At 44.0% G+C, this 15,256-nt stretch overlaps 2 protein-coding genes across 2 annotated transcripts in view; one reads left to right on the top strand and one right to left on the bottom strand.

Annotated features, from left to right (window-relative positions):
• The window catches only part of LOC119176142 (uncharacterized), an 87,928-nt gene that overhangs the window by 38,536 nt on the left and 34,136 nt on the right, over nt 1-15,256 (top strand). Inside the window, exon 3 of the mRNA XM_037427294.2 lies at nt 733-825. Within this exon, the coding sequence (XP_037283191.1) occupies nt 733-825 (93 nt within the window). The remainder of the gene's footprint in view (nt 1-732; nt 826-15,256) is intronic.
• LOC119176143 (CXXC motif containing zinc binding protein) lies at nt 7,003-7,603 on the bottom strand. The gene has a single exon (XM_037427295.2). The coding sequence runs from the start codon at nt 7,504-7,506 to the stop codon at nt 7,003-7,005; it is 504 nt and encodes a 167-aa protein (XP_037283192.2). The 5' UTR covers nt 7,507-7,603.

The raw sequence follows: 15,256 nt of genomic DNA, 5'->3' as shown, positions 1-15,256 counted from the left end.
TGATGTAATGAGACTGCGTTGTAGATGGCGTTTTGTCTTGCTGTAGACACTGCGCGGAAATGGACTATATAGAGGCAATCGAATGGCGTAGACTATACTGCCCTCGTTTGCGTGTTTTGTCTGGTTCCGCGTTGCGTATCAAGACGACGTCACGGCTACAGGTCTCAGCGTCGATACAGCACTCCTAAATATATGCCTTCATGTCGTTGACTCTCAGAGTTAGCCCATTCGAAATTATGTTCGTATTAAACGAAAAATAAGCAAAGCAAGTGAGGACTGTGAGCTTCGCGCGCTGCACATAGAAGTTGTCTCGTATCATCTCTGTGCAACGCACCCGTCAAAAAAACAGACATGTATATACCTGATGACGTTGACGTCTTCTCGACATACTGCTCTCTGGGTAGTAATTGCGATGTCAGAGAACGCATTTTACCCTCACCAAATGTAAAATTATGAATAGATCTCAGTGAATATAAAGAGAGAAGAAGAACAGGAGGGAAATCTAGAAATGTTAACCAGTGCATATATTTCACAGCTGAAAAGGCGAGAGAAAACAATACTCTGCCGTATATTGGCTGCTCTGCTATCTTTGAGTTGAAATGTGCAGATACTCTTGCGCTAACGTTGCACGCGCTTATGATCTGTATACTTCGGCTTCAGATGCGTGCAAATGCGTCGGTAGTGAAATTTTTGTTTTCGTAGCACTGAGATGGTGCTTGTTGCGTTCCACAGGGAAGGGCTGGTGACCTGTCGTCGGCTGCCAGTGGCAACATTGTCTCCAAGCTGCCCATGCCGCTCAAGCTGCAGTTGGATCCCCTCGCTGGGGTAAGTATATCCTCCGAGATGGACAGCCGCAGTCAGCGGAAGCGAACGTTGCATGGAGAAGGGTGCTGAAGTGGATCCGGGAAACGGTGGGACTGGAGGAATGCGCAACTGTTTACGCGTACTCTATATACACCTGCGCTTTAAAGATATATACTTCGGTTATAGGTCGCTTTTGACAAGGCGACAATAAACGCATGGATTATTGCAGAGACAAACGTTCATTTTTACTGCTGTTATTATACGATAAGTGCTCTCTAACGACCGGCCGACCATGGCATGTCAAACGCTTCATTGACTGGCGATTGCCATGACGCTGGCCAGTGATCAGGTGCCCTCATGTAAGTTTCCGGAATACTATATCCCCAAGGAAATGTAAGCTTTTTGTCCCCCCCCCCCCCGCCCTCCTCCTTTTCAGCACATCTCCAGCAATAGCTCGTAGCTGTGCGGATTCCCCAGCAGACCTCATTTGTGTTGTCTCGCAGTCTTGAAAAGTAATTTGTTGCCCTGCCTATCTTCAGAATAGACTCATTTTGTTAGAGCAGGAGAGCTAGAAATAGTCACTGGCGCTTGGGCGAGTCAGTGTGGCTTCATAGTTATGAGCGGCGAAAAAAAAAAAAAAACACGGGACACAAAATGATGACAACACAACTGTATACGAGTGCCAGATTCGGCGCTCGTATAGTTGTGTTCTTATTATTTTCTGTCCCGTCTTTTTTTGCACGGCTCACAACTAGCAATATTCAGCTGCATTTAGGGCATTAAAATGTACCTGCATACGGAACTAATAGACAAGGAGCTCCGCCTACGCTGTCGCTACACGCCTAATGACCCCACTTCTGTAACGACCCCCACGGACATGAAAATCGACGAACAATGCCGGCGAAACCGAGACACGTGAGTGAGACCGCCAAGCGAAGAACAAGACATTCGACTCGCTCCGACAGCGGCTTCCATACGAGTCGGCGTATTGTTTCTGCGAGACACGTACCTAATAACAGAGTCCGTCCTCGACGGTTCGCGTAGCGGGCCGTGTTGAGAGAGAAAGACATTTCCTGGCACCGTCAGCGCCCCGCCTCTTGGATCGAATGCGTCCCGTTGTGGCAACCCCTGTGTCGAGCGTAGATTATCTTGCAAGGTTTTAAAGCTTATAGAAACGAAGCATAAAATGAGGTAAAGCAGGACTGCAGCGGCAGGGTTATCTCTCTGCTGACACGCTTGACAGCTGGAAGAGAAGACTGAGGTAACCACCAGCAGCCTCCTTATACAGAAGAAAATCAAAGCTTGTGACCGCGACCAGGAAAGTTCGCCATAACCACGGCAACGGGTACACAAATGACCCGCCAGAACCTTGATTCCCCTAGTTCGTCAGGTATACTACTCGTTCTTCGATACTCACTTGTTTACCCCGCATCAAGGTATGATAGGTCGTGCTAAAGGAAACTCAAAAAGGAAGACGGAGCTCCACTTGACGACGTTTGTCACGAGAAATACGCAGCATTCAGCTTACAGAAAATAATACTACAGCCGTTGTGTCAGTTACTTCTCTCATTCCGCTGATTGTGTCTTAGTTAAATAATAAAAACGAATGCCAAGCTACCAGAAGTGCCAACAGCGCTAAGTCGCCAAGGCGTAACGATAGCTGTTTCCGCCGTCTCGTTGACCTCGCCTGCAAATGCCCCCAATGCGGTTTTCTGTAGTGCCAGCGCGTACCGTGCCAACGGGGGCCCGTGTCTGCCAACTAAAGGCTCGCATTTCGCCTCACTCTGTTTTTTTTTTTTTGCCGCATTCAGCAGCTGGCGAATCTCCCAGGAGCAGTGAAGCAACCTGCACTTCTCGATGCGTCATGTCTTTCTGTGCTGCTTTATCATTTTCTATCGCCACAAAGTAAAAAAAAAATGTCTCGATTCATAAAGACGGTGTCCTTTATTTCAGCCATGCATGCCATCTTCTTTGTGTACAACTAAAAAAAAAACAGCTTTTCATATTGAGAGAGGAGGTAAGAATGTAGGTTAATACTTCTTGAAAGTAATTAAAAAATAGCGCAGTGCTTGTTGCGTAGCTGTAGCCATAAGAAACACAAGTGCTCGGCGTCCATATGTATAGAGCGACGTCGATATATATATATATATATATATATATATATATATATATATATATATATATATATATATATATATATATATATATATATATATATATATATATATATATATATATATATATATATATATATATATATATATATATATATATATATATATACGGCACCGCGGCACCGCGGCGACAATCTTGGGTGGCCCGACATACGTCGAGAACTGAACAGCACGTGATAAGAACCGTATGTAGACGTACACGGACAGTTGGTTTCGTTCTCAGTGTTGACAGTGGTTCTTCCTCTTTTTTACTTTCTTTCTTTTCTTTTTTTTCGCCTTTTTTCTCCCCTTTTTGTTCTTTTTGTTTTTTTTTTGTTTTTTTTAGTTCTCTCTCACTCTCGCAAACATGTTTCAAGGCGAGAGGGACGCGGCAGCAACGAAGTTTGGAAGTTCATGTCAGTATAACTCATCCCCTGATGAAGGAAGGACCCCTCCCGAAACTGTTGGGAAATAAATATATTTATCCTTGTTGACAACGCTCCCGTTGTGCCATATCCCATACCTATATATATATATATATATATATATATATATATATATATATATATATATATATATATATATATATATATATATATATATATATATATATATGTGTGTGTGTGTGTGTGTGTGTGTGTGTGTGTGACATCTTCGAAAACGACTTCTGAGTGTTTACAAACCAGTAAGGTCCCTTTTCTTATAAGGGATGACAGCATAAGATGTAATAGTCAAAAGCTTCTCTGGAAGAATTGGTGGGGGAGAGGTCAAGACACCCCCCTACGTAATTCCTCTCTAATTAATAAATATTGAAATGTTGTATGAATGACACTGCTTTGGAATACATGTGAGTAGACGCGAGTATAAACGTGAATCCAGGTAAAGCTGAAAGTAATGCTGAGGATGAGTGGACACAACCTTAGGTTGGCAAAAGAACGTGGGACTCACTCAGACTCTACCAAGGAATATATTTTGAGCTTTGTACTTGCTCGAACTAAGGCTTACGAAAGTTTTCCTGCCACCGGACTCACACTCACGAAAATGTTCAAGTGGTCTAGCTCGGACTCGGACTCGCGAAAATATTACTCACCCCCAACTCACTCTAACTCTGGGCTCGATCTGAGTCCGAGTGAACCGACTCATGAGTGAGTTTACGAACCTATGGTCACTACACAAGAGAAAAATTGCGTAGGTGTAGTTCATCCATGTTTGTTAACATATGTGCACCATTCATGCTATAATTGCAAGCATCACCTGTACACCTACACAACAAAGTTGGTTGATGGTTGATATAACAATGTTCACTCAATGTGGGTGCCTTAGAATAATATGGCAATTACGCTCTTCCGTGTTCGGGTTTCGCCACTGAATTTTGATGAATTTCATTAGTTCACAGCTCATACTAGAGGCCGCTTTTTTCGAAATCTCAAAGCTATAATGGATTTTTCTCATAAAGGACTTCTATTTGTCTACTTGACATAACTGCCGTACTCCACTAATTAAAAAGTTAATTTTAACTTTCTTACTGAGCATAACAAATGATATCTTTAGCCACCTTATGACGTTTATGGCTACAGAATAAGTATTTGGGAAGGCAACAAAGAAATATTGCATTTCCCAGATTTTTTTAGAATTTGGGGCATATCTTGAAATATCTGCCACTATATAACAGCACTATGAAAAAATGCATGTAGCTGCTAAGCTTTAAAAAAAAAAAACTTCTATTTCCCGATAACTTCTGTGGCCTGAAAGACAGTTCTGGTACAAGAGGTGCTCGGTAAACTCTGCGGAGGCATGCAACAGGTGCCTTAGTTGATATATAGTACAGCAGTGTTCACAGGCCTCTATATAAGCAGCCACAATAAGAAGAGAGCAATGTAGGTGTACACCTCCAGCCTGGTGAAAATAGCCTCGGTTAATTACACGAAAACTCTACACTTTTTTCTTCAGTACGATGATGCATTTCCTAGCTTCAATGTTTTACTTTTTGTGAACGCCAACCAATCACCTTCAAGCTTTAAACATACAATCCTTCTTGAAAGTGTTGTAGCCTCAGACAAGTTTTTATGGGCAATTTTCCAAAAAGTCTTGCTAACTGAAGATTGTAGTGTCAATAGAGTTATGTGGCACATTGCACTGGAATTACTATCAATATGTACCTGGTATTCAACATGCATTCCACTGAAATAGAGCACTTCCCATTAATCTTCAATGTGGAAGTATTGAATTCCACTGTAGTGAGCACATATAAACGAAAAGACAAAAGCTATTCCAGTGCGTCTTCCAACTGTGTGGCTAACTAATTAACCCATTCAATAAATGCATTCCAGAATTTTTTTTTACTTTTTTCTATGACCTCTTTTTTTTCATACACAACCCATTAAACAAAATAAACCATCATGCTGAAATGCCAGAAGCAAAATGATTTTGTGCTTGCTGCAGCGGTGGCCTTTAATAAGTTCAACAATCCAAGGTTTACACTATGCGGAAATAGATTTGCATAATTTTAAATAGACATAGCATAATACCATTCCAATTTTTCTCTTATGTGCACCAGTAATAATAACTATACAAAGCTGACTTCCTGTCATTTTGATTGATTGATATGTGGGCTTTAACGTCCCAAAACCAGCATATGATTATAAGAGACGCCGTAGTGGAGGGCTCCAGAAATTTCGACCACCTGGGGTTCTTTAACGTGCACGCAAATCTGAGCACACGGGCCTACAACATTTCCGCCTCCATCGGAAATGCAGCTGCCGCAGCCGGGGTTCGATCCCGCGACCTGCAAGTTAGCAGCCGAGCACCTTAGCCACTAGACCACCGCAGCGGGGCTCCCTCATTTTAACTGCAACTGTACCCTACAAAACTGCTTGGAAAGGGAGATAGACACATCTCTTGACAAATTTCCAGTTTAGAAATGTGCATACTTGACACATCACAGTTTTACATTATATATTGAACGCACAAAATAGTGACTGTAAGCATCTGTCTGCCGAATAGTGGTGCCTTCTTTTTTTTTCAATTACTTTCCCGGATACATTTGTGCGATGTCTCATTGGAGTGACGGTCACCATAGATTTTCCTAAATATACGTTAGAGAGAACTCTGGTGCTAGTGTCTATGCTTCAGCTAGCATGAGAATTATGGGTAGTACATGGATTTGCCTAGTCTTCGTACTTTAGGTTCCTTCAGGCTCCGCGTGGCTTTAAGCTGCTTTGTCACGAAACAACAATCGGCAAATGTTGAGCATTTACACTTCAACTTCACCTTTTAGGATTATTATTTCAAATCAGCTCACGAAGATCTAAAGTGTTTGTTCTTTCATTTGATACAACACCAAAACAAAGCAATAAACAAAGCCACAAGTGAGATTCGCTGCCCGCTAGGAGGAAGACTAGGCAAATCTATGTCATACCCAAACTTCCCATGGTCGCAGAACGATCGCAGCACCAGAGTCCCATCTAGTTAATTTTAGAAAACTCTATGACGGTCACTGTATGTTGCCTTATCGAATGATTGTACAGCGAAAGTGACCAAGCGAAAATCGAGGCCATGTGCCAATGAAACCTTAATAGGTGGCACACGGGCACTTCCCATCTAGGTCGATTCTCGAACGCAATAGGCTTCCTTCCGTTTTTAACACAAATCAGCCAATTGCGATCAGGAAACTCGATTCCGATGGGGGCTCAACCGCAATCTAAGCTGCACTGTGTGGCATCCTATCAAAGCAAGCGGGTGTTCGTGTAACGTTAATTAATGCAACGCGGAGCATAGTATGCTGGCACCACAGGCAAAGGCAGAAACAAGTGAATTTACTGGAGACAGCTCGTGTGTGTAGAAAAAAAAGGGGAGGTGGCGTAATACAGTACTTGTGACTCCTAGGCTGGCGAAGTGTCCGCAAGATGATGAAGGAAAAAAAAAAAGGAAACTGCACGAAGGCACTCACGCAGTTTCAGTCTCAAACTTTTGAACAGCGTCTTTCGGGCCCATTGTCGGTCGGCGTCCCTTGCTCCATGCCAGACTAGACAAGTGTTCACCCGGATCACGGGCAAATGCGCGGCCTATACTTCACCTTGATGAACTTGTGCTGGAGATCGTAGATCCCAACGGCTTGTTTCCCTTCTTCGTCGTACTCGGCCCACTCCTTGCTCTCGAACTTCACGTCGTCAAAAACAGTTCCACTTTCAGCAGCTGTAGCAGTGAAACCATCCTTGGCGTCAAAAGCGACCGGTTCCACTCCGCGGCACTCAAAGACAATGATGGTCACGAACTCGAACGAGTTGTCAGCGCTGTAAGCTTGTATCGTGTCGTTCAGAACGTCCATGCTGTTCACACGGTTGCACAACTTGCACCTGAGAACTAAATTCGCCTCCCCGCGACTGCCTTTCATTGGTGACCGGTTGGAAGCCTCCACGGTTTGCCAAGCGCTGGTCTGCTCGCCGCAGTTCAAGCATTTCAGCCGAAGGTACCATACGCAGTCTGGATTCGGCTTGAAGCTTGCGACATTTTCTAGATTGGCGCGAAGTTGTAGTGCAATCTTCACCATTCTTTTCTCGATGAAACGTATATCTTTGCAGCGAGCCTTCACTTACCAAAGGAGGTCGATCTTGGAACCGATGCCTAGCAAACGTTCGAAAACGAGCAAGATGTCAGTGGCGATGGTGCTAACTACCGTTTTGGGCATTCGTCAGTTTCGTCAGCTTCCGCTAGTTCGATAGTTTGCTTTATTACTTCAACACTGCGTGATAATTCTGTGGTCATTTTCTTTTGTTATCAGCATGCAAAATATCCAAGAAGCATATGTTTTACGCATATATTTTCTTATTTTGTGTATGTGCACGAGTGTTCAGCGCACGATGAAGGAGCTCGTCGTGATTTAGTTTAGCATGCCATGTGAGCGTACACCAACAGGCGGGAATTTCAAAAGTGCGTCCAATCCGTTCGTCTGTCCGTCAATTCATGATGCTGCTAGAAGACGCGCTCGTGCATCGGCAATTTGCAAGCGAAAGTTCCCAGATTACGGTCATTCACTCCGTAGGCGCTTCGTGAAGGTTCATCAGCACCTGCAGGCCCAATGCACGAGCTCGTTTATTTTGGTAGACTTGTATCTGTATATTGCCACAAGACAGTAGTGGGATTGGGGCATAAAGAGGTAGAGGGTCTCTGCCTGAAAGAAAAGACTACGAAGTGGATAGAGACTGGTCCATAGGCAGTGGCTCGAGCTTTCGATCAACGGCTGACGTTTGCCTGCTCTGAGGGTTTGGCCAAGAATTCAGTAGTTGTGATTGATTTTGTTCATTCTTTTTTTTTCGTAAGCGTTTCTATAGTGTCCTGATTGATTAGCGAGTGTATTTTCAGATAGTACGACCAGGCAGATGCCGTTTTCCTCACCTGGACCAGGGGCTTTCCTCTGGTCTGCTTCTCTTCCTTCGCAGGAATTGCCAGTGGACTTGTTTTTACGCAATGGCATCTCATCCGTTCCTGTGGCATTGGTCCCAAACAACGATGGTATTATACGGATGAAGAATCCAAAAATGATTCAGACGGAGTTGAGAGCCGCTACAACTCACTAACAAAGCATCACAGAGGTCAGGCAGTTCGGCAAGGGTGGCATTCTTTGCTTCTCGTCTGACCAGCTCTGTGTTCGAGACCTCTAAAATGCTCGGTATTCGCTACCAACCCGGTGAGCGCATTCATTCCACCTCACCTAGCTTGCGTCAAAGGCCTCGTTCGGGGTGTCGATGTCAACTTGACCCCAACTGAGATATTAGATATGTTTTCAGAAGCAGGTGTGATAGCTATCTATAGATGTAGTCGAGTTGTGGACTAGAACAAGGTCCCAACGGAGTCCGTGATTGCTACATTTGCCGGGTCGAATCGCCCAACCGAAATCAAAGCGTGGCCTTTGATATACAGAGCGGAGCTACTATCACCTCGTCCCCTACAGTGTATTAAGTGTTGGCGTTATGGGCATACAGTGAAAGGGTGCAGGTCAGTACCTAGATGCAGAATTTGTGGTGAGACGCACAACTCAAACGACTGTAAAAGTAATGAAGAAAAGTGCTGTCTTTGCCATGAAGCACACTGCGCTGATAACCCAAACTGTTCAGCCAAGGCACGTGAAATCCAAATCCTTGAAATTGTAGACAGAAGGCGATGCTCCCGAAAGGATGCCATTGCCGAAATCCAAGCCCGAACTCAAGGGTATGCAGGAGCAGCTGCCCGCCATAACATAGCAATGGAAGCATCCTTTTCCCTATCAATTGCGGACATGATCGAGAAGGCTGTGGATAAGGCTATGCAACGCCTTGCTACCACCCTATGTGAGTCGCTGTCGCACATTAGCATCCTTTTCCCTATCAATTGCGGACATGATCGAGAAGGCTGTGGATAAGGCTATGCAACGCCTTGCTACCACCCTATGTGAGTCGCTGTCGCACATTGTGAATAACCAAATCGCACAAGTCTATGGAGCACAGATAGATATAAGTACGGCTGTAAAAAATGCTGAGTCTGCACACCCGACAAGTGAGGCAGAATCTGAGATAACTCCACCGGATGCACAGTCTGCAGAGTCCTCTGGAGAAGGCGTTCAGAGGCAAAGCGAGAGAGCACAGGAAGCTTCTCAGGACACACAAGATATGGACATAGATCTCAGATGCCTAAAGCGTTCTAGATCCCCTGTATCGAAAAAACCTGGCTCGCCGAAACATGTAAAAAGCAAGAAATACCAGAAAGACAACCTTTCAAAAACCGATTATCTAAAAGAAAGTATTTTAGATAAGGTGATTGCCGAAACCATTTTAACGAAATCATAGGGTCTCTTAAAAAATATACATTGGAATTGCCGATCTCTTCACTCAGCCATAACAGATCTGTTATACCTGTCTTCCAAATTCGATCCGGATATTATTGCATTACAAGAAACTTGGCTATCCACACATCATGTATTTCACCTACCCAACTTCCAAACCTTTCGTCTAGACCGCCCATTCAAAGGTGGAGGTTTAGCTTTCTTTATAAACAATAAAATTAGTTTAAAAGTCAAAAACTCATACAAATGTATGTCTTCTGAATGCGAAATTTTCGCGTTAGATATTACCTTGCCAGGATACCTGCCTTTCTCGCTAATAAACGTCTACTTTCCTGTAGGCGTTCAAGACACGATATTGTTAGATATGGCTGCTAATTCAGGCTGTAAAGAAAAAATTATAGTTGGTGACTTCAACTCTCACCATACCTGCTGGGGTTTTAGAACAGATCAGTGTGGACAACGGTTGTGGGACTGGTCGGTAGACAACAACTTATTGTGCCTTGACGCTAGAACTCCCACATTTATTCGAGGTCATTGACGCTCCGCCTTAGATTTAAGCTTTGTAAGCTCGGCCATTGCTAGTACATCGGGGACAGCCCTTGATTGCGCCTCCAACAGTGACCACTTTCCAATAATGTTCGAGATCGCTTGCCCCGTCAAACCATCATGCTTCCATGCCCGAACCTATATAAATTATGCAAAATTTCAACATGACCTAAAAACTGCTTTAGACGCTCCTTCTTAGGATGGAGATGACACTAAAGCTATGAAAATAAGCGCAGTAATCAAAAGGGCATACAAAAACGCTGAATTCGCTGTTAAATCGGCGAAGAGAATACCCTATAGCCCCTGGTGGAATTCCAACTGTTCACGAGATCACAGACGAAGACAGGCAGCTTGGAAGAAGCTAATACATAATCAGTCCCCTAAGAACTGGTCAGATTATAAATTTCTATCCGCTGTATTTAAACACACGGTGGCCCAAGCTAAAGAAGAATATGATAAAAGACATTTCGATTTGCTCTCGAAATCCAAAAATAAGAAAGCTTTATTTCAATATATGCGATCTCGCAAAATCTTGCCGTCTACATTAAATACTGATTATGAAAAACTATCATTGGAAGAAACGAAGAACTCTTTAGATTCAATTGGCAGAGGTCTAGAAATTAGATTTTCTTCGATTATGGCTTTCAACTGGCAAAAGTCTAGCATAAGCACTGACTTCGAAAACGTAACGCTGTCTGAAGCATCAAAAGTCATTCGAGATCTACCATCGTCAGCTCCTGGTCCAGATGGAATCACAGTTCCTATGATCGAAATTTTATTCAAGCTATCCCCCGGCGACGTCCTCAATCTTATAAACTACTCTTTAAAGAATGCCTGGATACCGTATGACTGGAAAATAGCTAAGGTAATCCCATTAATGAAAAAGCAAGGATTAGGTTTTACCATAGAAAATATCAGACCCATCTCGCTAACTTCGAACATGGTGTAACTCATAGAGAGGGTTCTAAAGGGCCGAATAAACTTCTGGATGACGAATAAGGTCATATTAAAGCCAAATCAAATTGGTTTTCGTTGTGAATGCTCAATTTGGTGTGCCCATGTGGATTTAGAGAGTCAAATACAGCTTGCTCGTAAAAGGAAAGAGTACGCCGCATTAGTAACTCTCGACATGGCTAAAGAATACGACAGTGTCGAGCCCTCTATTCTACTGACCACCTTGCAGAGTCTAAAGTTTCCTCAGTATATTACTGAGTGGATAGCAGAATTCCTAAAATCAAGGGAATTGTATTGCGTGGAGGATGGTTGTTGTTCGCATAAATTCAAACAGGAACGTGGTGTTCCCCAAGGGTCCGTCCTATCTCCAGCATTATTCAATATATTGATGAGCTCTATTCCAATTGTTCAGGATGTCAGTGTCTACATTTATGCAGATGATATCGCGTTCTTCGCTGCAGAGAGCGACATTTACTCACTACATCAAAAACTGCAAAGATATATTAATACACTAGAAATTTGGTTGCAATCCATTTCATTGTCATTGAACATCAGTAAAAGTGCGCTCTTGGTGTTTCCTATAGAAGATACAGTTTCAATTTCTGTATTGTATAATCGGGAACCTATTCCACAAGTTGATTCAGTCAAGTACTTAGGAATGATTTATAATGAAAAGCTAAATTGGAGCCCACACATTGAATATATAACAGCAAAGGCACAACGGGCGTTAGGTTCATTACGCAGGTTAAGAAACAGAAAATACGGGCTGCGCAGACACACGATGTTAATAATATATAAAATGTATGTGCGACCAATATTGGAATTTGGGTGTGTATTATTCTCGGGGGCCGCTGGTTATAAAATTAAACCGCAGTAATGTTAGAGCGAGAAGCCCTGCGAATATGCCTGGGACTTCCCAGATTCGTGGCGAATAATGTATTGTATCAAGAAGCGCGATTGCCAACACTCCTCTGTCGATTCCGCATTCTAACGGTTCAAACCTTCTTAAAGTTCTACAGTTTACCAGCGCGAAGATCAGAGTACGCATTTATCAGCGACCCTGACTCTTTCTTTCTTGCACATTGGCCTCGATTTCCTACCCCTCAGATAATTTTCGTCAAAAAGAAACTGGATTGCATAAATGTAGACATTAGCACAGTAATTGAAACTAATTCCTCAACCACCAACATTAGAATAGAGTACGATGAAATCTTCCCCCCACAAGCCAAGTTGCAATCTCTAGATTTTTGATCACTACATTAAACGATTACTTGGCACATGCAGAAACAAAAAATGTAATAGCTATAGATGCTTCTGTCAACAATGAAAAGGCAGGCGTAGGGTCTGATTTCTTCGGCTGGTCTTTTTCGGTAAGGCTTCCAGATTTCACTCCTATATTTGAAGCCGAGCTAGTAGCTATTATTTTAGCTCTTCGTAAAATTCCTATGACCGAGACCAGTGCAATCATCCTAACAGACTCACTTTCGGTGTGTGCAGCTCTGACAACCTCTGAACAATCTCGTGCCCTAGCAGCGTTCCACACATTAGCACCGCCGCATTTAAAACTCCTCAAATTAGTGTGGGTCTCAGGTCACTGCGGATTACAATTAAATGAATTGGCAGATGCTTTGGCACGAGCATCACTCGATGGACCAGTAATTTCAGTACTTCCCGAGTTAGAATACTTATCAGGGGTTAGATATAGAAAATTTGGTATTTTTACAGATAGTTTAGAAAATATCACACCATGGACAGATTATCAGCACCTCAAATTTCCATGGAAAGCCCAGTGGAGTCCGTCAAAAAAACTTGAAATTATAATCTCCAGATTCCGGTGCCGTGTCCCCCCATTAAATTTTTATTTACACAGAGCTGGTCTGACACTTCCCCCCCTTTGTCCGTTCTGCGAAGAATCAGAAACTATTGAACATTATTTTGGCTCATGTCGTAACTATGCATTAATTAGGAAACGACTTTTATATATTCCATTTACGAAGCTAGGTTTAAATTTAACCACAGAAAATGTTCTAAGTTTTGGTGCCTCTGTTTTGGGAAATTGCCACAGAGATGCATTCGATGCGGTGTGTAATTTTATTCAAGACTCTAAACGTTTTTCAACATAAAGCCCACGGTTAACAGATACTCAAAAAAAAACGGGTCGAAAAGTAATTTTCAATTCTGGATAAATCCGTGACATACCAAATTAATTGGGTTTGGCAAAACCAGCTGCCTGGTCGGCTCCCAAAATCAAGTTGTAGCTATTAGTGTCTACTTTGTTGTTGATTCTTTTTTCTCACTATCTAAATCTTTGGTTTCTTTCTTTTTTTAACATACTGTCTTCACTATACAACTCCCCCCCCCCTTTTTTTTTTCATTATAAGCAATAATGCAGTTATCGTCCATATGAGACTAAATGTTCTCTTGGCCAATCCCCCATCAGAGTGGGTGCGAGCCATGGATTAGAGGATACAAACAAACAAACAAACAAACAAACAAACAAACAAACAAACTGGTCCGAAACCGCCAGTGTGCCAGGCATTGTCGTCGCGTGTAAACGTCGTAAATATCCGCAAATATACGTTTCCTTGTAAGATTATTGGTGGAGGTGCTGGGTACGCCTACCTGGCTTTCCCGGCAAACCAACACGGAACTTCGGAGTGGTCGCCACCTTCATTTTCCTGCAATGGCTCAACAGGCCCACCCACAAGAGCAACAGCAGCCGCAGCAGCAGCAGCAGCAGCAGCTGCCTCCTCTGATTTTCCTGCCTCCACGAGACCCCGGAACCTTCTCGGGCACAGGCAAAAGGACAAGGTGAATGTTGAAGATTGGGTCACATTGTACGAGCGCGTGAGCGAATACTATAGGTGGGACCCCACGTTGATGCTGGCCAACGTTGTATTTTACTTGCGGGATGCGGCGCTCACCTGGTATGAGACGCACGAGTCGGAGTTGACCAGCTGGGACATTTGCAAACTGAAGCTTGTCGAGTTGTTCAGCAGGCCATTTGGGCGACAGCAGGCCGCGAGGAAAGACCTGGAATGTCGCGCGCAGACATCGACGGAATCGTATGTATCTTACATACAGGACGTATTGGGCCTCTGTCGAAAGGTGGACGAGAACATGTGCGAAACTGACAAAATCGCTCACATATTGAAGGGAATTGCCGATGACGCCTTCAATTTGTTGATCGTTAAAGATTGCGCCACCGTCGACGCGGTTGTGAAGGAGTGTCAGCGCTTCGAGCACGCCAAGAACCGTCGCATAACCCACCAGTTTGCGCGTATGCCTAATACTGCAGCCACTTCGACCTGTGAAGACAGCCCCAAGTTCACGCAAGCTACATCGTCCGAAAATGTCACCCGAATCGTTCGTCGTGAACTGGAAGAAATGGCTCCTGCAGCCATCGCCTCTGACGGTCCTCAAGACAATGCATCCACCGTCTCCCTCATCCAAGCCGTCGTTCGCCAAGAAATAGCAAATCTTGGCATCACACCTGTTTGCGCCGTTCGCACTACCGAGAGCTCGGCTTCTGTTAACCAGATTCCGGTGTACCCTTCCCGCTACCCTTCCCGCTACCGGAACCCTGCTGAATGGAGAACGTCGGATGATAGACCGATCTGCTTTCACTGCTCTCGCGCCGGCCACATTGCACGCTACTGTCGCAATCGTTGGTCATCCAATTCATCTTGGAACACTGGGACATGGCGTCGCTTTGAAGGCAGTTCTCGCCGCCTTTCTACTCCGTACGATCCACAGCCTGCTCCTACTAACGTTCAGGGCCGAAGGTTCAACCGGTCACCATCACCCCAAGGCCGCCGATCTCTCTCGCCGATGATTTCTCGATCCAGGTCCCCTGCACGACCTGGGCCCTCAACCTCGGGAAACTAGACCATGCAGCTCCCGGAGGTGACGCTGCATTAACGACCCATTCTGCAAATCCTCTGTTGACGATTCCTACACGCCGCAATATTTTGGACCTTTT

The sequence above is a fragment of the Rhipicephalus microplus genome, chromosome X (genome assembly GCF_043290135.1).
Source record: "Rhipicephalus microplus isolate Deutch F79 chromosome X, USDA_Rmic, whole genome shotgun sequence".
Lineage (NCBI taxonomy): Eukaryota > Metazoa > Arthropoda > Arachnida > Ixodida > Ixodidae > Rhipicephalus > Rhipicephalus microplus.
This window is presented reverse-complemented; position numbering and strand designations above follow the sequence as displayed.

Bases quoted from the DNA above. Each gene is read 5' to 3' on its own strand.
- LOC119176143 (XM_037427295.2), bottom strand. From the start codon at position 7,506: ATGGTGAAGATTGCACTACAACTTCGCGCCAATCTAGAAAATGTCGCA.